The sequence below is a fragment of the Cyprinodon tularosa genome, unplaced genomic scaffold, assembly GCF_016077235.1.
Source record: "Cyprinodon tularosa strain WSP-4 unplaced genomic scaffold, ASM1607723v1 ctg370, whole genome shotgun sequence".
NCBI lineage: Eukaryota > Metazoa > Chordata > Actinopteri > Cyprinodontiformes > Cyprinodontidae > Cyprinodon > Cyprinodon tularosa.
This window is the reverse complement of record NW_024039086.1, coordinates 183814-203316: the sequence shown is the minus strand read 5'-3', so window position 1 is coordinate 203316 and position 19503 is coordinate 183814. Positions and strand designations below refer to the sequence as shown.

The following is a 19503-nucleotide window of genomic DNA, read 5'->3' as shown; positions in this document are numbered from 1 at the left end:
CTTCTTCCTTGTTTCCCTACCCTTCTTCCTAGTTTTTCTACCCTTCTTCCTTGTGTCCTACCCTTCTTACTTGTGTCCTACCCTTCTTCCTTGTTTCCCTACCCTTCTTCCTAGTTTTTCTACCCTTCTTCCTTGTGTCCTACCCTTCTTACTTTTGTCCTACCCTTCTTCCTTGTTTCCTACCCTTCCTCCTTGTGTCCTAACCCTTCTTCCTTGTTTACTACCATTCTTCCTTTTTTTCTACCCTTCTTCCTTGCGTCCTGCCCTTGTGTCCTACCCTTCGTCCTTGTGTCCTACCCTTCTTCCTTGTGTCCTACCTCTCTTCTTTCCTAGTCCTTTCTTTCTTCTTTGTCTCCTCCTTTTCCTGTCATCTTTTCTAGCTAAACTTTAAAAGTCCAGACCTGCTGATTTCAGTTTTGTCTCTCTCTAATAACTGATTCTTTCAGGTGTTATAAGGTCAGAATATATCTTTTAATTTTCAAATCTGTGAATCTTTGAACATGAAGAATAAAATAAAACAGACTTCAATGATTCGCTGATTCGAATTTACCTGATTTTCAATCAGTTAATTGTAAAATAAATCCAGGTGATTTTTTTCCCATTACTTCCTGTTTGGTTTAAATTAAGAGGATTTCTACTCATATCTGCCTGTTTTTTTCCAGGGAGGTCGGAGGGCGTAAACTGACAGTTGGAACCAGACTGGTGAAGGAGCTGGAGGAGTTCAGAGGAGACATCTCTTTGGAGGGCCTCCTTTTCTGGAAGACTGCCTTCTCCGTCATGACACACCCCGCTGCCACCATCACCACCTCATCGCAGGAAGCAGAGACAAAGGAAGAGAAGACCGAGCTCCCAGAATCCTCAGCCAGCGACAAGAAGGTGGTCCTCCTGCCCTGCAGAAACCCACCGAGCCGGGAGCGCGTGCAGCTGTGGCTGGAAGCCAGGAAACAGTACGACAGCCTGCAGAGAGGGAGGAGAGAGACGGGGAAGGAGAGGGGTGAGGCTGAGGTGGAGCAGGACAGTCCGGAGAGAACGGAGCTGCGGGCCGCGTCCAGAAGCCCCTCAGTTACCGTCCAACAGTGCGGGAACGTTTCCAGCACCAGAGCTCAAAGAAGGAAGAAGCTCAACCTGTCTTTCCTCTTGTCTCCTCTGGCGGATGGAGCCAGATCCAGCGCAGAGAGTCCAGGTTCTGATGAGAGCGGGGCGAGCCCGGAGCCGGAGGACAAAGACGAGGATGAAGATGATGCTTCTAAAACAACTTCTCCAGAATCCCCAGAGCTGCCTCCGTGGCAGGAATCCCATCAGCTGAGCCCTGAACGCCTCATCAACAGGAAGCCATGTGAAAACTCACCGGAACCATTGTCCCCCATGCAGCAGGAGCCCGGAGGGGGCCGATCTCCTTCCCCGTTCCTTAGCAACAACAGGGACGGAGACAGTAGCCCACTCCCCCTACACAGCACCCCCTTCATGAGGAAAAGGAGGAGGAGCACAGAGGAGCATGATCCGGTGTGCAGCACCCCCATGAGTGACAGTAAGAGCAAACCTTTCATTCTGGCTCTAATAAAACCTTCAAAGCTGATTGCTTTCCTTTTCCAGCAGGACAGGCCTAGCTTTTTCTCAATATGTGTACTACTGCGTTCTTATGTGCTCGTGTACGCGTGAAACGTCATCATCAAATTCACAAGAACAGCAGACTGACAAAGCCCCCAGATGTTGTTCTGGCCCCTCCCTCTTTACCCAGCATGCATCAGAGCAGACTTGTCCATTATTGAGATTGACAGCTGTCCCAGCATGCACTGCGGCAGCAGAAGCTTCCAGGTTAGCGCTCATAGAGTTCAGAGTATTAAGTAAAAAGTTCTGTTTCATGTTGCTGTTGTTCAATAAAAGTATGTTTTAAGATCATTTGAGGCGAGAACATTATACTTTAAAGCGTCACTATATGGACCATTTAAAGTTGAGAGGACCGCAGCAACCAGCGGCCCGCCGAGGCTAACGGCAGCCAGGGCTAACGTTAGCCTGTCTGCAGTAGCCCTCTCTCTGCATAGCCGTGTGTGAAGGACCGCTGGCTCTGATGGCGATATTTTATTTATTTTTTTTATTTGGCAAAACTGACTGTGTTCATTATTATTCCCCCAATAAATGAAAAAAGTCAGAATATATGATTATCTAAAGACTATTAATAACAGGAGGTGAAATGCAGCTCCAGACGAGCAGAGCGTGTGGTGATGTCATCAGTACGCTTCTGTTCCAATTGACCCATATTTATACTGTGTGTTCCCGCTCTCCCCAAGCCCACGCTGTCCTGTGTTCTTCTCTAGAACATATTTGGCGAGGACACGAGTCTGTACTCGCGTTCTAGTGAATTGAGAAATGGCCCAGGTCTTTAGCTCACTGTTTGTTCTTCTCTTGTAACATCAATGTGTTTATTGGTGCTCGTTGTTCTTCCTGCTGTAGAAGATCCTGTTTGTCCAAGACTTCAGCAGAGGAGAAGAAGCCAAGCTGATCCTTTGAGAAGAGTTTTACTGACCACACAGATGAAGGTGGGCGCCCATTACCTCACATCCCTGACTGCCTATGGGGGGAATTTTCTTACATTGGTGTTGGAAGGAAAAAACAGTTTTTGTTAATGAAAAAAGAAATGAAACTTTGAATAAAGTTTCAACCCATAAGGTGAAAAAGTTGAGAGTAACTGTTTTTCTTAGATTGGGTTTTTAAAAAATTTTTTTTTAAATTAGAATAATAAAAAGAAAACTTTTACAGAGAGTATTGGAATTGCAGTAAAGAGAATGTGATCTGTAAAATCTTTAAAGCTCAGTTAGAAGAAAAGAAAAAATATATACATTTTAAATCTGTAAAAAAAAATGTTTTAAATAGAAAATTAGTAATTTAAAAATCTAAAAAAAAAACTCAAAGTTCCTCTCAAAACCTTTTCTTTATCAAAAGGTTTTTCTAAGTTATATTTCTGTATTGTCTTTTTTTTCTCTCCTTTTTTTTTCAGTTTTCCATTTACAACACATATTTTTGTTTTTGGCTGCAACAATGTTGGAGCAAAGTTCACTCCATATGTGTTGTCTTGTCTCCTCAGAACCAGTTTGCTGCTATAAACGTGCCAAAGAAGGACCAGTCTCAGATTGAAGGGCCCAGCATAGCCAACTCGTACGGCTTCAAAGTCAGCATGCAGAACCTGCAGGACGCCAAGGCTCTGCATGAGGTGAGCTGCTGCTTTTGGTTCTAATCATAATAAACATGCAGAGGCTCAGTAACTCTACAGTGACAGTCCTCTCTCCTCTTTAATCTAACATTTGAACTTCCCCCCAGAAATGGCTGGAATATCAGGTACAGGAAGTGGCTGTATCAGCACCGTAGATCATATAAGCATATTAATCAGCCTTTAGGGTCCTGTCACACCTTGACAATTTATTAAGTGTATGCCTGATGTCCCAGAATATCCTAAACAGGCATCTTCAACATTTTTCATGCCAAGGACCCTCAAATTGATGGTGAGATGGAGCGGGGACCCCCCTAATTCAAACTGGTTCTATAGTCACTCTATTACAGATGGAGTAATGTAACTAAAGTAATTTCTCCCTGGGATTATTAAAGTATTTCTGATTCCTGGTTGATGGGACAGGTGTTGTGAATGAAACGGTGCCCAGCTTAAAGAGCTCCTGTGTGTCACTGAATGTGTGCATTGATGACTGAAAGACATCTTCTGCCTCCATTTATCTGTTTACTACAGTGTGTTGAATTCATGTAATGTGGATTTAAAGACATTTCAATTAGAGGAAAAAAAGAAGGGGGGAATATAAAAAAAAAAGTCTAATCAACCAAAATTTTCAACATATTATAGCAGGTTTTATTTTTATTTTATTTAAATAAAACGCCTGATGTTAGAACACAGACTGTTTATTAAGGATAGTACAACAAAGAGATATTGTAAGTTGATAATAAAACACAAATATAGATTTAAGTACTAAATTTCACACAGGAAAAAGTTATTTTCCTTCAGGATTTGGTCTTTAATCATTACACTCCATTTTCTATTTCATTTTTATTACAAGCATATGGTTTACAACACTTTTCAATGGGATGAGAACATTTGGACACTGTGACAACAATGACAGGTTTTTAAGGAACGTGTGGAAAAGAACAAGGAGCTGTTTGCTTTCAGCGGGGCGTGGAGCAGCGAAAGTTAGATTTTTCCATCTTGAGCAGCAGCGTGTTTGCGGCGCGGCGCGCGCGTCTTATGCATCACACTGGTCTGTGAACGCTGTGTTGTGTAGATGCGCATTTGATTTTACCCTAAAGAGAAAGCTTTGCATTTTCAAAACTCACGTCGGCTACCACGGTTTATTGTTGTGTGTAAATAACAAGAGACCACAACAAGTAAATCAGCCGTACCTCGGTCAAAATCTTTGGAATTAATGTTATTTAAAAAATCCATATTTTTGTAAATGAATATGCCAAATAACCACATTTATTTCCCACGAGAGGTACGCACATTCCCATGTAAATATCTGTCTTTGGAGGATGTGTTTTTTAGCACCCCTAGTTCTCTCATTTTTATTCCAAATACGATTTATAATTTGAATCACAGGGCTATTTTTATCTCTATGGTTCAGTATTTTCTCAAGTAGCAACTTTAAAGCTACAGTGTGTAATTTTCAGCGACATCTAGCAGTCAGACTGCAGACTGCAGCAACATGAACGTCTCCCCCCCACCGCTTCTCCCCCCCAACAGTACGGCGAGCGTTACGGGACAAAATGTCTTCCACGACGTCCACATCACCTACCCTCTCAAGTGATGAGGTTTGTTTACATAGATAATTTTACAGATAGTATTTCATTAGTCTGTGTAGGGTATAGATTTCATGTAGACTTAAGATAATAAATATACCCGTTATTTTTTCTACATCGTTGTGACGTCTTGGTGAGCTGCTTTGCATGGTGATATAAACAGACGAAGTAATTGTAGTCATTAGTTTAACAGCGAGATTGTGTTCGCTGGAAGAATATATATTCCCCGTTTACAGAGTCCAAGTCATTTTGGTGGCACGGGGGTTACAACGCGAGGGAGAGGGAGAGGACGAGGGCGAAGGCAGGGAGGCCGTGCAGCTAGGGCCAGGCGAGAGAGGGGAGCCAGCGGGGTGAGAGCAGAGGAGGAAAGGCTTGAAGATCTCCAAAGGAGCCGGAGAGAAGTAACCGAGGTATATATCCAGAAAATTATTTTACAGAAAATTACTGAATCATTACCTGTGAAACGTCAGGGACGTTGCTGAATAAGTATACTGGAGAGTAACAGCATCATCACGCAGCATGTTATTGTTTTAGACAGGTCTGAGCATCCTGTACTCCAAAAACTGCAGTGATATTAGACAATTGTGTGTATAGGATTAATTACCTGTCCAAGAGAAAACTGGCAACTTGAGCGTCACTTTGAAAACCTTTTTCCTCCATCAGTGACTTCCATCGTGTAAATGCCGTGCCAATGTTGATCCGTGTTTTTTGTCGTTTCTTGTCACTCTTGCGTTTATTCTCGTCGTGTTTCCGCTTCTTAGATGACGGGGGTTCGGTGTCCGCCGCTTTTCGTTGTGATACAGAGTAGGCATGATCCTCCATTCGTCTGATGTTTGGCCACACAGTGCCAAACAGTTTGCAAAGTCACTCACGCCTGCCGCCTTGTTCACCTTTCTTGTTACTGAGGCGCAGTATACCTGCTTCTTCTTCTTCTTTGGTTTCAGGCAGACTAAACGCTTCTCAGGCATAATACTGCCATCTACTGTTCAGTACCGTCTCAGTTCATCTCTCTCAACTTGCCGTAGTTATTTTCGAGCGTCATGGGAGATCTCGCAATCGCTAGTTTGTTGCCTCTGCGCTTGCCGTAGCGCAAAGATGTCAGCCTCCATGGCTGCGAGACCCGCTCCTATGTAATTATAAATAACGAATTCTAAGGCAACGCAAATATTATGGTTAAAAGGCTGAGCTCATAGGTGATGATAAATAACATAGTTATGTATAATATATTAAATTTCTGACTTTATATGCCTGTAATTATTACACACTGTAGCTTTAACTACTATACTTTCCTGTCTTAAAAGGCAGAACTCTTCTAGTCTAAAAAAACTCATTAGTTGAAATGGGGGGGCCTATTTTTTGAACCCCTTAGGGGCTTTTAAAAACAAAAATGTCTCTTTTTGCGCTTTATGAAACAAAGTACCCTATATTTTGTGGATGTACAGCTACATTTCTCATGTAAGTTTGCGTAGTTTTAACACAAACATTTATTTTTCATATTGCACCAGTACAGTTAATGAGCAACCTGTACTTGTGTGCTTGTTTGTTCTGTCTAAAATGTTTATTTTGGAATAAAGAGGTTAGTATAAAAAATATTTTTTGTCCGATTCAACGATTAATCGAAAAAATAATCGGCCGATTCATCGATTTTTTACAAATAATCGTTAGTTGCAGCCCTAGAATAAATAAAAAGAGGCGCAGCAGATCCAGCATCATGTCTGCTAGGAAGTTTGTTGGTGGTGGGCATTAACGCAGGGAGGATCCATCACCTTCTGGCTCACCCTATGATGGGGATGAAGTCTGGAGGAGAACTGATGGTTTCCTCCTGTGAACCCCCTTTATACCAAAACGCTGCCAATACGCCATTATACAGTAGCTGGAAGTTAGAAACACGTTCAGCGCTCGTCTGGAACACGTCAGATATGTTTATATGAGTTGGAGTGAATTTCTTGATAAGTTACCTAGAAGTTACTCAGAGGTTTAGGATAAGCTAGACGCCACGACTTATGAGTAACTTCCATTTAATGTATGTCAACCATCAGATAACATACCTGGAACTTATGGCCCACATATGGAATACGCTGGCGTACATCAGCTTATGCTCAACGTCCTCACTGAATATCAATGTGCTTCAATGTACTCATAATTTATACAAAACATACCCATAACTTATCCAGCGTATTCCAGCGGTTTTTGCACGACTTTTTTTGTGTGTCAGTCATATGCTGGTCTAAATCATCAAGGTGTGACAGGAGTTTTAGATTCAGCTTTTGGTTTTTGTTTTCAGGTCTGTGTTTTACCCAGTTAAGTGTTTTCATTCCTTTTATCTCTGTTGTCCTGGTAACCCAGGTGTGGTTTAAGGTCAGACCAATCCCGCCTTTAACCCCTTTATAGGGCAAGTTTTTGTTTTTGATCACTTACAAATGGAGCCCCCACATCCCTCAGTGAGATCTAGAAGCACTAGATCTATATCCAGCCATTCAGCAAAGTTGCTGCTACATGGCTGCACATCTTATTTTGGCATTTGACCACTTAGATGATCCCTAGAAAAATATATTACCTACTGGAAATTTAAGTTGGAAACAAAAGTTAATAAGTTAAGAGAAAAAGTAAAAAGCTGATTAGAAAGTTAAAAAGTAACGTTAAAAAGGTAAGAAGCTTAGTTGGTAATTATATTTAGGTTTATAAACTAACAATGTCAATGCCAGTATCAGCATTAATGCCTCTAAGATTATGTTGCACCAAAGAAAATGTGTTTGTTTCACTCTGTGTTTTTCATGAATGTCTTATAGAGAGGGGATGTAGGGATGCACGATATTGGGATTTTGGCCGATATCCGATATGCCGATATGTTAAAACTCATGTAGCCGATAACCGATATCGATACCGATGTTAAAGCTGGACAAAAATAAGTAGTAATTGAAAATAGCAGTTTTGTTATCTATTTCTGACACTTTGAAAAATAATATACTCAAATATAATTTCATATGCTGATATCAAATTGATTTTTAAAAACGCGGTATCGATCTATTTTACTTTCAAAATCTCGTGAAATTTCATCGTTCTGTTACAAACTCTCGTGATATTTTGCAAATTCTTGTGAGATTTTGTTAGTAAAATAGATCGATACCGCGTCAATATATCAACATATAAAAATATGGCAGAATTTCGTGAATTTTCGGGGGATTTCGTAGCATAACGATGACATATAGCAATATTTCATTAGTAAGAGAGATTGATATGGTGTTTTTAAATGGCAATATATCAGCGTATGAAGATATTGTGATATTTTAATGTATCAGTATTTTTTCCCTCGTCTTTAGAAGTTTTTAAGTCTGTAAAAAAGAAGTTTTTGAGGAAGAAGAAGAAGTAGTATTTTTTTCTTTTTTGTTTTAGACTTAAGAAACTCAGAAGCTGATCAAATATTGTGTTAAATATCGGTGGGGTGGCCGATGTCCGATATTCAGTTTTAAGGCCGATACCGATAGGGGGGCGATTATATCGTGCATCCCTATATAGAAGCACTTTTATTATTTTTTTTTTATATATTCGGGCAAGTTGCGTTTCTTGTTTTTATATTGACATTAATTTTTGCCATCAAAATATCCATTTTTTTAATGTTACAAAGATAATAAGGCCTTGTCCTGGATTCCTATAACACTATTGGCTTGAAATTTGTTTTTTTCAAAGGATTTCACTGAGTGCCCTATAAAGGGTTAAAAATAGAAGTTAATTTTGTGACGTTCTCCTTGTTCTAAACTGTTCTGATGAGGCTCCACTCCTAAACAAATTCAAATGAAATGAGAACATTCATTTCTGTAGGCGTTTATTTGAAGCTGCCACTTTATCAGACCAATGGGCCCAGGTCTAATTTGAAGCGGTTTAGTAGCAGCTTCATAGTCTGATGCTGCTGAGGCGGCCCAGTTAGTGGTGGGCTTTCAGAGCTCCCCCAGCGCCTCCACCATATTTATCTGACTGAACATGTTCACAGATTCTCCCTCTCTACCTCTCAGGTCCAGTACCTGACCCTGATGGGAATGGAGCTCCACGCAAGAAGCCGCCGTGACCTGGAGCCCGACCCAGAGTTTGACCCTATATGTGCCTTATTCTACTGCTTCAGTTCTGATGCCCCCCTGCAGGGAGCAGACGGCAACCAGCTGACGGGCGCCATCATGGTGGACAGAGAGCAACAGAGTGCGGGGCGAGGTCAGGGCGCTGTGCTTCCAGTGGACTCAGATGCAACAAACCGTCATTCTGGACTGATGAATGTATTCCCCCCCTTTTATAGGCTGCAGAGCGACAGCGCCGCTGCTGGTCAGGTCAGGCGTCTCTGGGCTGCAGGTGACCTATGCCAGCGAGGAGAAGATGCTGTTTCAGGAGCTCATCACCATCATGAGAAGGTGTGTGTCTGACCGGGTCAGTCTGTGCTGCAGTTCTACCAGAACTGCCATCGGTACCAATCATGTGGTTCTTCCAGGTTCGACCCAGACATCCTGGTGGGCTATGAGGTTCAGATGCGTTCATGGGGCTACCTGCTTCAGCGTGCCGCTGCGCTGGGAGTGGACCTCTGCCAGCAGCTGTCCCGGATCCCAGGTACCTCCAGGGGTCATTTAGCTGCATTAGCATTGGCTCCTGTTACAGACGGCATTAAAAACAACCTAGGCAGCATAAACTTCTCATTGTTCAGAGCAGTAGCTGTGTAACTTGACTAAACTCTGTTAATGAAATCAAATTAACTAAACTGATATTTTGAGCTAAAAAACCACCCTGCTTCTCTCACCTATGATTCTTCTGTAACAGCATTTACAGTTTAGAAGGACTGTATGTAACATTAGTCTGGCTGTCTCTGACTGACTAGAAGAAAGTGACTGAGTTAGCCATTGACATTGTGTCTAACATTAGAAAAATACAAAGTAGAGTAAATCGAACGTAGTTCACTGAATTGTCAAGGTAGTAATTCTTTATTAAGTGGATGATGCTGTAGTTTTTGTGGAGTTTGTTATATTTCTCATTTGAACAAGTCATGTGCTGAAATATATATTGCATGTTATATAATGGGATAATGCAGAAACAGCATTAAAGTATATGACATCATGGACAATTTGCAAATAAGAACATACTATACCAGTAACAGACGTGTACTTGTAATTCAGTCTTGATGTGAAATCTTGAAATTATGTGTAATATGTAATTACCATAACAATGTAACAAATACATTTATAAAACATGTACATCATCAATTTAGCACTTTTAGCACATCTGCATTATTCTGGCCATTAAGACATTAAGTCTATTGGATATTTTATAATATGTTATATTACATAATTTAGAGACTTTATTGACCTCATAATAACTATGCGATGTGATGTGCCTATTTTTTTAAATCATAAGTGAAAGTTATCTACTGATGCTATGAAACAGCCTGTTTGTTTCAAAGTGATGAATTTATTTTTATTTTAAGTCTTAAAGGTATACTATGCAACCGGTGTTGATTTTCCAGCGAGGCTCCCCCCAGAGGGCGAAAGTAAAAGTGCACTGTCGTAAATATGCACAGCTGTTCTCCTGGTTTCTCCGTCAAGCCAGGCGCGGTTGTTTTGAGCTTAGCAGACAGGCGAACGCAACGAATGACTGCACAAAGATCGCCACTGTCTTCTTCTTCATGTTTTACTGGCGACTTGCAACCAAATGGAGCATTATCGCCACCTACTTGATCTTATTTATGTTTCCTTAAATCCTTAGGTTTAGTCCAGTTTGTTGAAGATAAGATGACATGATTTTAAGTACTGTCTTTCTGGATTTATTGATCGCCACTGTGCTAGCAACGAGCATGCTTTTAACTGGGGGGTGTAGCAGTTCTCGCCGTAAAGCAAGACCGACTCTCGCGAGACTTCTGAGCCTGTGGGTGCGGGTCGGTGCTCCTGCAATTGCAAGTGCGGTATTTCCCCCACCAGGGCGGCCGAGAATATCTTTGTTCAACCTGAAATGACTAATTTAATCATCCAAAACGTTATGGAACACATTAATTTACTGAAAAATGTTGCATATTGTGCCTTTAACCTCTTACACCCTCAGGGGGTATAAATAAATTTCTGCCTGACAAAAACACACAAAAGTAAATAACTTATAGCCTCACAGCTATTAGATTTAAGAAGAAACTTTTGGTACGTCTGTAAAGGTAAGATGTCATAGAATGGTTTTCTGGTTTCAGCACCATTGTAGCTTTGACCCTGCCTGAAATATTAGGGACAAAATACAAAATATTTTGCATTTTTTGAACCTCGCCAAAATTTTCTTTGAAATAAACATTGCAAAACACTACCAAAATATTATTTATAGCACAAAAAAGTAGTACAGACTTTCAAATCTAAATGTTGTGTAAAAATATACCAAATTTGGACTCAATCGGATTAATCATATTTATTTTAGAATGGTATTAGTGAGAAATTTCTTAGGCGGAGGGGCCATTTTGGCACATTTATCCAAAAATGTCACCAAACTGTGTCAAATGTGTTTTTTACATCAATACTGGGGGTTTGTTAAAATTACGAGGTCACGTAGCAGCTGGACCCACCGGTGGGTCAGTAGGGTTCTAGGGGTTAAGACCCCTTGAAAATCAGAAACACATCGTTGTTCAATGCTGTAGTGCACATATTGTTTAGATAGCGACAGGTAAAACTAGGGAGTACCAATATGGCGGCTGGGGGCTTCACTTCAACCCCATACTACAAATGAGCTATCAGCAATCCAGAGAATGAATAGAGGTCAGTGGAATGCACACAGAAACAGGTCCACACGGGAGTAAGAGAGACTGTAGAGGCACATAAATAGAAAAGACAAGAGCAGAAGGGAGAATGGACTCATGGTTGTGATTAAATCTGCACTCAACATTCAAAATGTGCATAGAGAGTTGTTTAAAATGAGTATTTATTACTCTGACTTTATAATAAAACACTGTAATATTATATAGTGTTACTCATATAGAAACAGATTTGATTCTTTCTCAGAAACTGAAACTTAAGGTTCAATTAATGAACGATTCCACTGAAGTTAACTCAGGACTGGACATTATCATTAAAATCAAATTCATTTCAGATGATACGTCATGTTGATAGAGAAAGACCTTCAATATACCTGTGCAATATTTTGGAAATTGTTTTCTGGTTTATTTCATTACTTTAAGCCTATAAAACCAATTTTAAAAAGAAAAACAAAATCTAAGTGCACTTTTAATCAGCTGATTACCTCTCCTTCCTCATATCTATCCCACCTTCACATTTCTCTATTTCTCCTTTAGCTTTTTGAGATGAACTCATTTGTTCAGAAGACAAACAGCCTGAATGATTATGTTCATGATTTAACTATTATAGATACAATTATCCTTAAAAGATTCATAAAATGTGAGAGCAGAGCCTCTGTGTTTGGTCGGACTGAGCGTAGCAGCTCGGGGATGCTGTCTCCATGGCAGCGGTGTGTTTGTGGTCTCCAGCTGAGCGGGGATCCTCAGCCTCTGTAATTAACTTCCTGTCTGGCTCTCTGCGTGTCCCCAGGCGACTCCAAGGAAAACCGCTTCGCCGCCGAGAGGGACGAGTACGGCGCCGACACCATGACTGAGATCAACATCATCGGACGCGTCACCCTCAACCTGTGGAGGGTGATGAAGAGTGAGGCAGGTTCCTCTACACACACTAACGCCTCTCCTTGTTTTTGTGACCTCATTCCCACGTCCCTCTGGCTTTATTGGCTACTTCCATATACCAATAAAAACAATCTTAACATGTTCGCTTTTACAACCAGAATTTTAGCAATTGAAATGTGAAACCTCTTTAAAGTCGTAGGGAAGCGGCTGTTCCATCCGCTGCATTTCTGAATTCTCCTGAGCGGCGCCCGAATTTACACGAGTGAATAAAGTGAATGTGATTGGTCGATTATCAAGGGGGCGGGATTGTTGTGGTGGAAGGTTCGCAAGCAAGTTTGATTGTGGCCGTTTTGTCGGAAGCATCATTGCTAACCAGTTAGCAACTTAGTGCTAGTAGGTTCCCAATGGGAAATTCCATTGGGACCAAGTAGCACTAAATTGGTGACTTAGAAATGACGCTGTCAAGGAACGCTATGGACAGAGGAAACATGCAAGAGGAGGAGAGTTTAGTGTCAGAGGTCGTGGATGAGTCTCCCCCGTCATCCATTTTTTATTTAGAGGAGGAAAGCGGGGATGAAGATGTTGTGGAAGAGGACGCCAGGGCGGCAGAAGCTTGGTTTGGTGTAGAAGGCTTCCAGCCGTACATGTTTGAGCCCTTGCCTCGCAACGCTGCCAGTTCTGTTAGCTCTACGCCTGCTGAAGCTTGATAGAAGAACTTAAGAGACAGATTGCCCCTCCTTACCCCCTGTGCACTATATGACGCATGATGAGGGTGAAAAGGGCAAAAAATCAGTTCTTAAAACAAAACAAATTAACTCCCTTTTTTGAATCCAAATTTGTAATTATTATTATTAATTTGGTAAAATCTAAATCATTTAAAGTGGTGTTTCAAAAAGGTACAAAACAATCCACTGCATTTTGTTTCCAAGTTTGAAGACGTTTCTCTTCCCATCCAGGAAGCTTTTTTCAATTCAAAATGTCATAAATAGTGTTGAGTTCCAAGTTTTATAGAGTGGACCACAAACAAAGCCTTGTTGTGGTTTAGGAAACATGCAAATTGAACCGGACCAATGGATCCATCAGCCTGTAATACCCGATACCTGTCTATGTCTCTGAACATACAGAGAGATTGACAGTGGAGATCAGGCTGACATTTAGTTTACAGAAACCTTAGTTTTAAGGGTTTTCTATGTTATAACTTTGCATTAAACTCTTTATTACTTTAAAAACAAACAGATTGAGGTGTCACTAATGAGAGCATTGTAGAAATGTTTGAAGAAGCTGCACACAGTGTCCCTAACGCTTCTGTAATGTTTCCAGGTGACTCTGAACAACTATGGCTTTGAGAACGTGGCCTTCCATGTCCTCCACCAGCGCTTCCCTCTCTACACCCCCCGCACGCTGTCTGACTGGTTCGACCACGTCACAGACCTGTACAGGTGTGTTTTCCTCCCCTCTGCTCCATCACAGCCCGGCCTTTTAGCTCACCTCTGCATGTCGCTGCAGGTGGAAGATGGTGGACCACTACGTCAGTCGTCTGCACGGCATCATGCAGCTGCTGCAGCAGCAAGATATCATCGGCAGAACCAGCGAGCTGGCCCGACTCTTTGGGATTCAGTTCCTGCATGTTCTGACTCGAGGATCCCAGGTACGCACGCAGTCCGAGCTGCGCTCTCTCTGCTGCAGCTTTCAGCTGTCAAACATTGGGATGTTATTCTCTGTAAACACAGCTGCGCTCAGAAAGCAGGATGTTTACTTTCTAACTGTGTAAAACTCACCTTCTGATGAGCTCGACCATCTTTAGGAAATTCCACTCATTAAGCAGCTGATCCACTGATCTCTATTTATTCACTGGATTGCTGATTGGTAGTACGGGGTGGAGTGAAGCCACCTGCCGCCATATTGGTACTCCCTAGTCAGACCGGTCACAGGGCCGGATTTATCAAGATCCAATTTTGCGTGCAGTAATTTGCTCTCGCAAACTGGAACTTTGCGCGAGGGGCTGAACCATGGTTTGCGGGTGATTTAACAAGAGTGATTGCGTAACTGGTGGCAGGTGCAAAACTGTTGGAGACGCCCTATTTAAATGATGGTTTTGCGCGTTTTGTGGTTTGCGGCAAAGTAGTTTGTAGTTTGTGCAAACTAGTGCATTAAGAAATTTTAATCTTACAGTGACACCCCCACCCCCTCCAAAAAAAAAAATAAATATATATATATATAAACTTTGGCAACCTTTATTCCCTAAGGTGGTATGTGGCTGAATTTCTACTTCACTGCAGTAAAAAAAAAACAGGTGTTTTGTATTGGCCTGTAGAAAAATGCACATACCAAATGGCTCACAAGAAGTGACTGTGGATGAGATTACTGCGCGCACTTCTGAAAAACGAGATTGGGAGATCCCAGCTCTCGCTGCAACCGTACGCTGGAATGACCCAGATGCTAAAAGTGCAATGTTGCAAGGAGTTTTGTGATATCTGGTATTACGTGGGTCCTCCTTGTGGCTGGCTCCAAATCCATTCGGAGTTCCCCCAACAGCTCCAAAATGGCAATGCTGGATAAACGATATGTTTTGATGATCGTTTCCTCGTTCATTCCAAAAATATTCACACGGAGTGAAAAAATGCGTTCTCTGCGTCTCCTTGCTTCATTTCCATGTCTCCTTCTTGCGACAATAACCGCTGCCATGTGTGCGCAATTACGCATACAGACCATTTGCACCTTCTTTTGAAACGTGTTAAATATAGAGTCAGATACCGTTAGCAAAATTGCTTTCAGGTTTGATAAATCACTTTGCGAGTGCTAAATTAATATATTTACATGTTCTCCTCCCACAAGACGCACTTTTGCGTGTAAACGCCCCATATTGCATATTCATTGCAGAAAAAGTACTAAATGGATAAGAGGCGCTATTTAGCACGTTTTAAAGACCAAATCCTTTTAGCACGCTGTTGATAGATCAGTTTGTACATTTTTTAGCGTGCGCAGTGAAATAGCTCACGTTTTTATACACGCAAACCTTTGATAGATCCGGCCCACAATGTAAATAATGTAAATATGTGCGCTACAGCATCGAACAATAATGATTTTCTCATTTTCAGGGGGGCTTGACTTTTAAAATCAAGACAAATTCATCACTTTCATAGCATCAGTAGATTACTTTAACTTAACTTAAAAAATAGGCACATCACATTGCATAGTTATTATGAAGTCTATAAATCATGTAATATAACATATATAAATCCATCCCAATAGACTTAATGTGTTAATGGAGCATAATAGTAAAGATGTGCCAAATGTGCTAAATGGATGATGCACATTAAATAGACATGTTTTGATGACATTTGAAACCCATATATATATATATATATATATACATATATATATATATACATATATATATAGAAACCCTGAGATGTATATATATATATATATATATATCTCAGGGTTTCTGCGGGTCATTAAAAATTAACATTTAAGTTAAAGCTTTAATTAGCATAAAAATTCATTAAATGTGATTATCGTGACATTTAAAATGTCTTTATATATATATATATTTATATATATATATATATATATATATATATATACTTATATACTTATATAGGTTTATAAAAACAATGTTGTCAGATATATCGTGATTTATTTGTGCCGATCTGCTTTGTGTTGATTGTAAAAACATGTTCGGAAAAGAAGCGCGGGGCGACGAAAAGGCTAGATAATGGGGTAACGCAAATTCAACAAAATACGGGACACGGCTGAAGCCTGTCAACAGTAAAGATGACGAAGGATGTTGCCGTGATATAAATATATAGAAATACCAAGGGCTGAAAGAGGAGCTAGAAAAGATGTGGAAAGTAAGAGCAGCAGTGGTGCCAGTGGTTATTGGAGCACTGGGGGCTGTGACCCCCAAACTGGGAGAGTGGCTACAGCAGATTCCAGATAAAACATCAGAGGTCTCTGTCCAGAAGAGCGCAGTCCTAGGAACAGCTAAGATACTGCGCAGAACCCTCAAACTCCCAGGCCTCTGGTAGAGGACCCGAGCTTGAGGATGACACATACCACCCCACGAGGGGTGAGAAAACAGTTTTTATATATATATATATATGAGAGTCATGGCTTCTTGTTGATGGCATTACAATTATTTCTAATAGCATTAAATAATAGTTATTAATTCCTCTATAAACCCTGTATATATATTTGAGTTTCTTTTTCTTTCGCCAGTATAACATGCAATATATTTCAGCTCATGACTTTTCCAAATTAGTAATGCAACAAACTCTACAAAAAACAACAGCATCATTCACTTAATAAAGAATTACTACATTGACATTTCTTGGTTAGTTCATCCACTGACAGTGAAATTACCTGTAGAACGTCTTCCCACAGCTGGAAAAATGCTTGTTTTTGTAGCCAAATGCTACACATGTAGGCATTTTTACTGCGTGTCTCTGTGGGAGTAGGGAGTACCAATATGGTGGACGGTGGCTTCACTTTTTTCAGGCTATCAGCAATCCAGTGATTAAATATTGATCAGTGAGCTGATCTGATAGCTGATCTATCCAGTCTCTAGAAAGCCTCGACCTCCCTGCTCCAGTCTCTCTGAGAGAAATGTTCCTGTTTTAGCAGCTTTAAATGGGTTGTTAGCAGAGGCAGCGTCCTAATGTAAGAGACAAACTGCTCTTTGATTTATCTCAGCAAAGATGTGGAGATGTTAATTTAATAAGGTAATGTGATGATTTGCCAGAGGAATGAGGATTACTAGCTTTAAAATAAGATCATTAGATATTGGAAACTTGAACTGATATAAATTTGTTATTTTTTCTTGTTTTTGTCATAAATAATCTAATCTAATCAGTCGATTATTAATCTTAGTTCATATTGGACCTTTAATAGGAAAGATTTGAACCAGAACAGGCAGAATGAAGCAGTTCAGAGTCTTTGTTGTCCCACCTGTGCTCCATCCGTCGTCTTCTCCTCCCTCCCTCAGTACCGCGTGGAGTCCATGATGCTCCGCGTGGCCAAGCCTCTGAACTACATCCCCGTGACGCCCAGCGTGCAGCAGCGAGCTCAGCAGAGGGCGCCGCAGTGCATCCCTCTGGTGATGGAGCCAGAGTCCCGCTTTTACAGCAACTCTGTGGTGGTTCTGGACTTCCAGTCGCTGTATCCCTCCATCGTCATCGCCTACAACTACTGCTTCTCCACCTGCCTGGGCCACGTGGACAGCCTGGGAACGTAAGGACGCTCCAGCAGCCTCCCCTCTGGATCAGTTTAGATAAATGCAGTCAGAAGCAGATGGATATCAACCTTTGAAAGCCTAGTTTAGGTTGTGCTCTCCTCAGATCAGAGTCATGCCTCTGTTCTCTTCTGCAGGTCTGATGAGTTCAGGTTCGGCTGCACGTCTCTGCGGGTTCCTCCTGAGCTGCTCCACCAGCTCCGTAACGACATCACAGTCTCTCCAAGCGGCATCGCCTTCGTTAAGGTATGGCGGCTTCCTCAGAGTGTTTGATGATAATTTTGGGGTCAAACGCCTCAGGAGTTCACCTCCATGTGTGCTTGTGTTCAGTCGTCGGTGCGTAAAGGCGTCCTGCCCAGCATGCTGGAGGAGATCCTCAACACCAGGATCATGGTGAAGCAGTCCATGAAGACCTACAAGCAGGACAAGGCCCTGATGAGGCTGCTGGACGCCCGGCAGCTCGGACTCAAGCTCATCGCCAACGTCACCTTCGGCTACACCGCCGCAAACTACTCCGGGCGGATGCCCAGCGTGGAGGTGAGCATGTTATGACATCAGGCTTTAGTAAAATAAGTATTGAACACGCCTCCATTTTTCTCAGTACATATACCACTAGAGGGGGTTATTGACATGACAATTTTACCACGTCTGTAACAATCTATGCAATCTACACATACACAAATAGAACCCTAGATATCCTGAAATTAAGTTGCCTAAAGTGAAATGGCAGAGTGAAAAGTGCTGAACACGGTTACTGATATGTATTTAATACTTTGTACATAAGCCTTTGTTGGCAACGACAGCTTCAAGATGCCTCCTGCATGAAGAAATTAGTCGCATGTACCGCTCAGGTGGTATTTTGGCCCATTCTTCCACACAGTCTTATTTTAAAAGCTTTCCTGGGCCCCTTCTATGAACTCCGATCTTTAGTTCTTTCCATAGATTTTTTTTTTTTTTTGTATTCCAGTAAGGTGATTGGCTGGGCCTTTCTAGCAGCTTTATTTTCTTTCTCTGAAACCAATGGGAGTTTCCTTGGCTGTGTGTTTGCGGTCATTGTTTAGCTGAAATGTCCACCCACGTTTCATCTTCATCATCCTGGTAGATTTCAGCAGATTTTAATCCAGAATGTCTCTGTACATTTTTCAATTCACCTATAAGATGTCTATAAGATGACAAAAATATTTATTGAATACAGTTAAAGCTGTTTATGGGTCTGACTTTGCATAAACATCGTTCCAGTCAATGTCTCTCAAATCACAATAAAAACATATTTTTTGTGAGACTTTTTATAAATTACATTTTTTCCGCTTTCTGAATTTCACTTCTTAATTACAACAAGATGATGATCACTGAATCCAACAATACTTTAAAGGCTTCAGTATCTACTCTGTCCCTCCGGCAGAGACAGTTCATTTATTTGTTAGCCTACCCTGTACAAACTCCATTGCAGCAGTTATAATTTACTATTATTGTTCCCAGAAGTCAGATCAACAGCCGAATTATATAAGATATATGGAACTTATTGGCATCATTAAAAAAAAAATAGATCAGATAAGAAATCTGCCTGTTTTTCAGTGTAGTCCTGTTTCTCTGACTGTGACTAACTGGATGTGCTCTCTTCATCCTCTGACATGGGAGTTGGCTCAGAGCTCGTCTGCCTGGCTGTGTGTTTCCTGGACGGGACCGCCTTTTACAGTTGGTTTTTGACCCTGGTTCTGCTGGAGGTTTCTTCCTGTCCAAAAGGAGTTTTTCCTCTCTACTGTCGCTACAAGCATGCTTAGTGTGAGGGATTGCTGAAGAGTCAATGAGTCGATGGAATCAACTGGTTTTCCTTAGATTGAAA

The 19503-nt window shown here is 41.2% G+C and overlaps 1 protein-coding gene across 1 annotated transcript in view; it reads left to right on the top strand.

Moving 5' to 3' along the window:
* The window catches only part of rev3l (REV3 like, DNA directed polymerase zeta catalytic subunit), a 94795-nt gene that overhangs the window by 67710 nt on the left and 7582 nt on the right, over nt 1-19503 (top strand). The window contains exons 14-25 of the mRNA XM_038296500.1: nt 663-1528; nt 2452-2537; nt 3083-3208; nt 8805-8997; nt 9080-9191; nt 9269-9384; nt 12339-12457; nt 13748-13866; nt 13934-14075; nt 17415-17659; nt 17798-17906; nt 17991-18197. Coding sequence (XP_038152428.1) covers nt 663-1528; nt 2452-2537; nt 3083-3208; nt 8805-8997; nt 9080-9191; nt 9269-9384; nt 12339-12457; nt 13748-13866; nt 13934-14075; nt 17415-17659; nt 17798-17906; nt 17991-18197 — 2440 coding nt within the window. The remainder of the gene's footprint in view (nt 1-662; nt 1529-2451; nt 2538-3082; nt 3209-8804; nt 8998-9079; nt 9192-9268; nt 9385-12338; nt 12458-13747; nt 13867-13933; nt 14076-17414; nt 17660-17797; nt 17907-17990; nt 18198-19503) is intronic.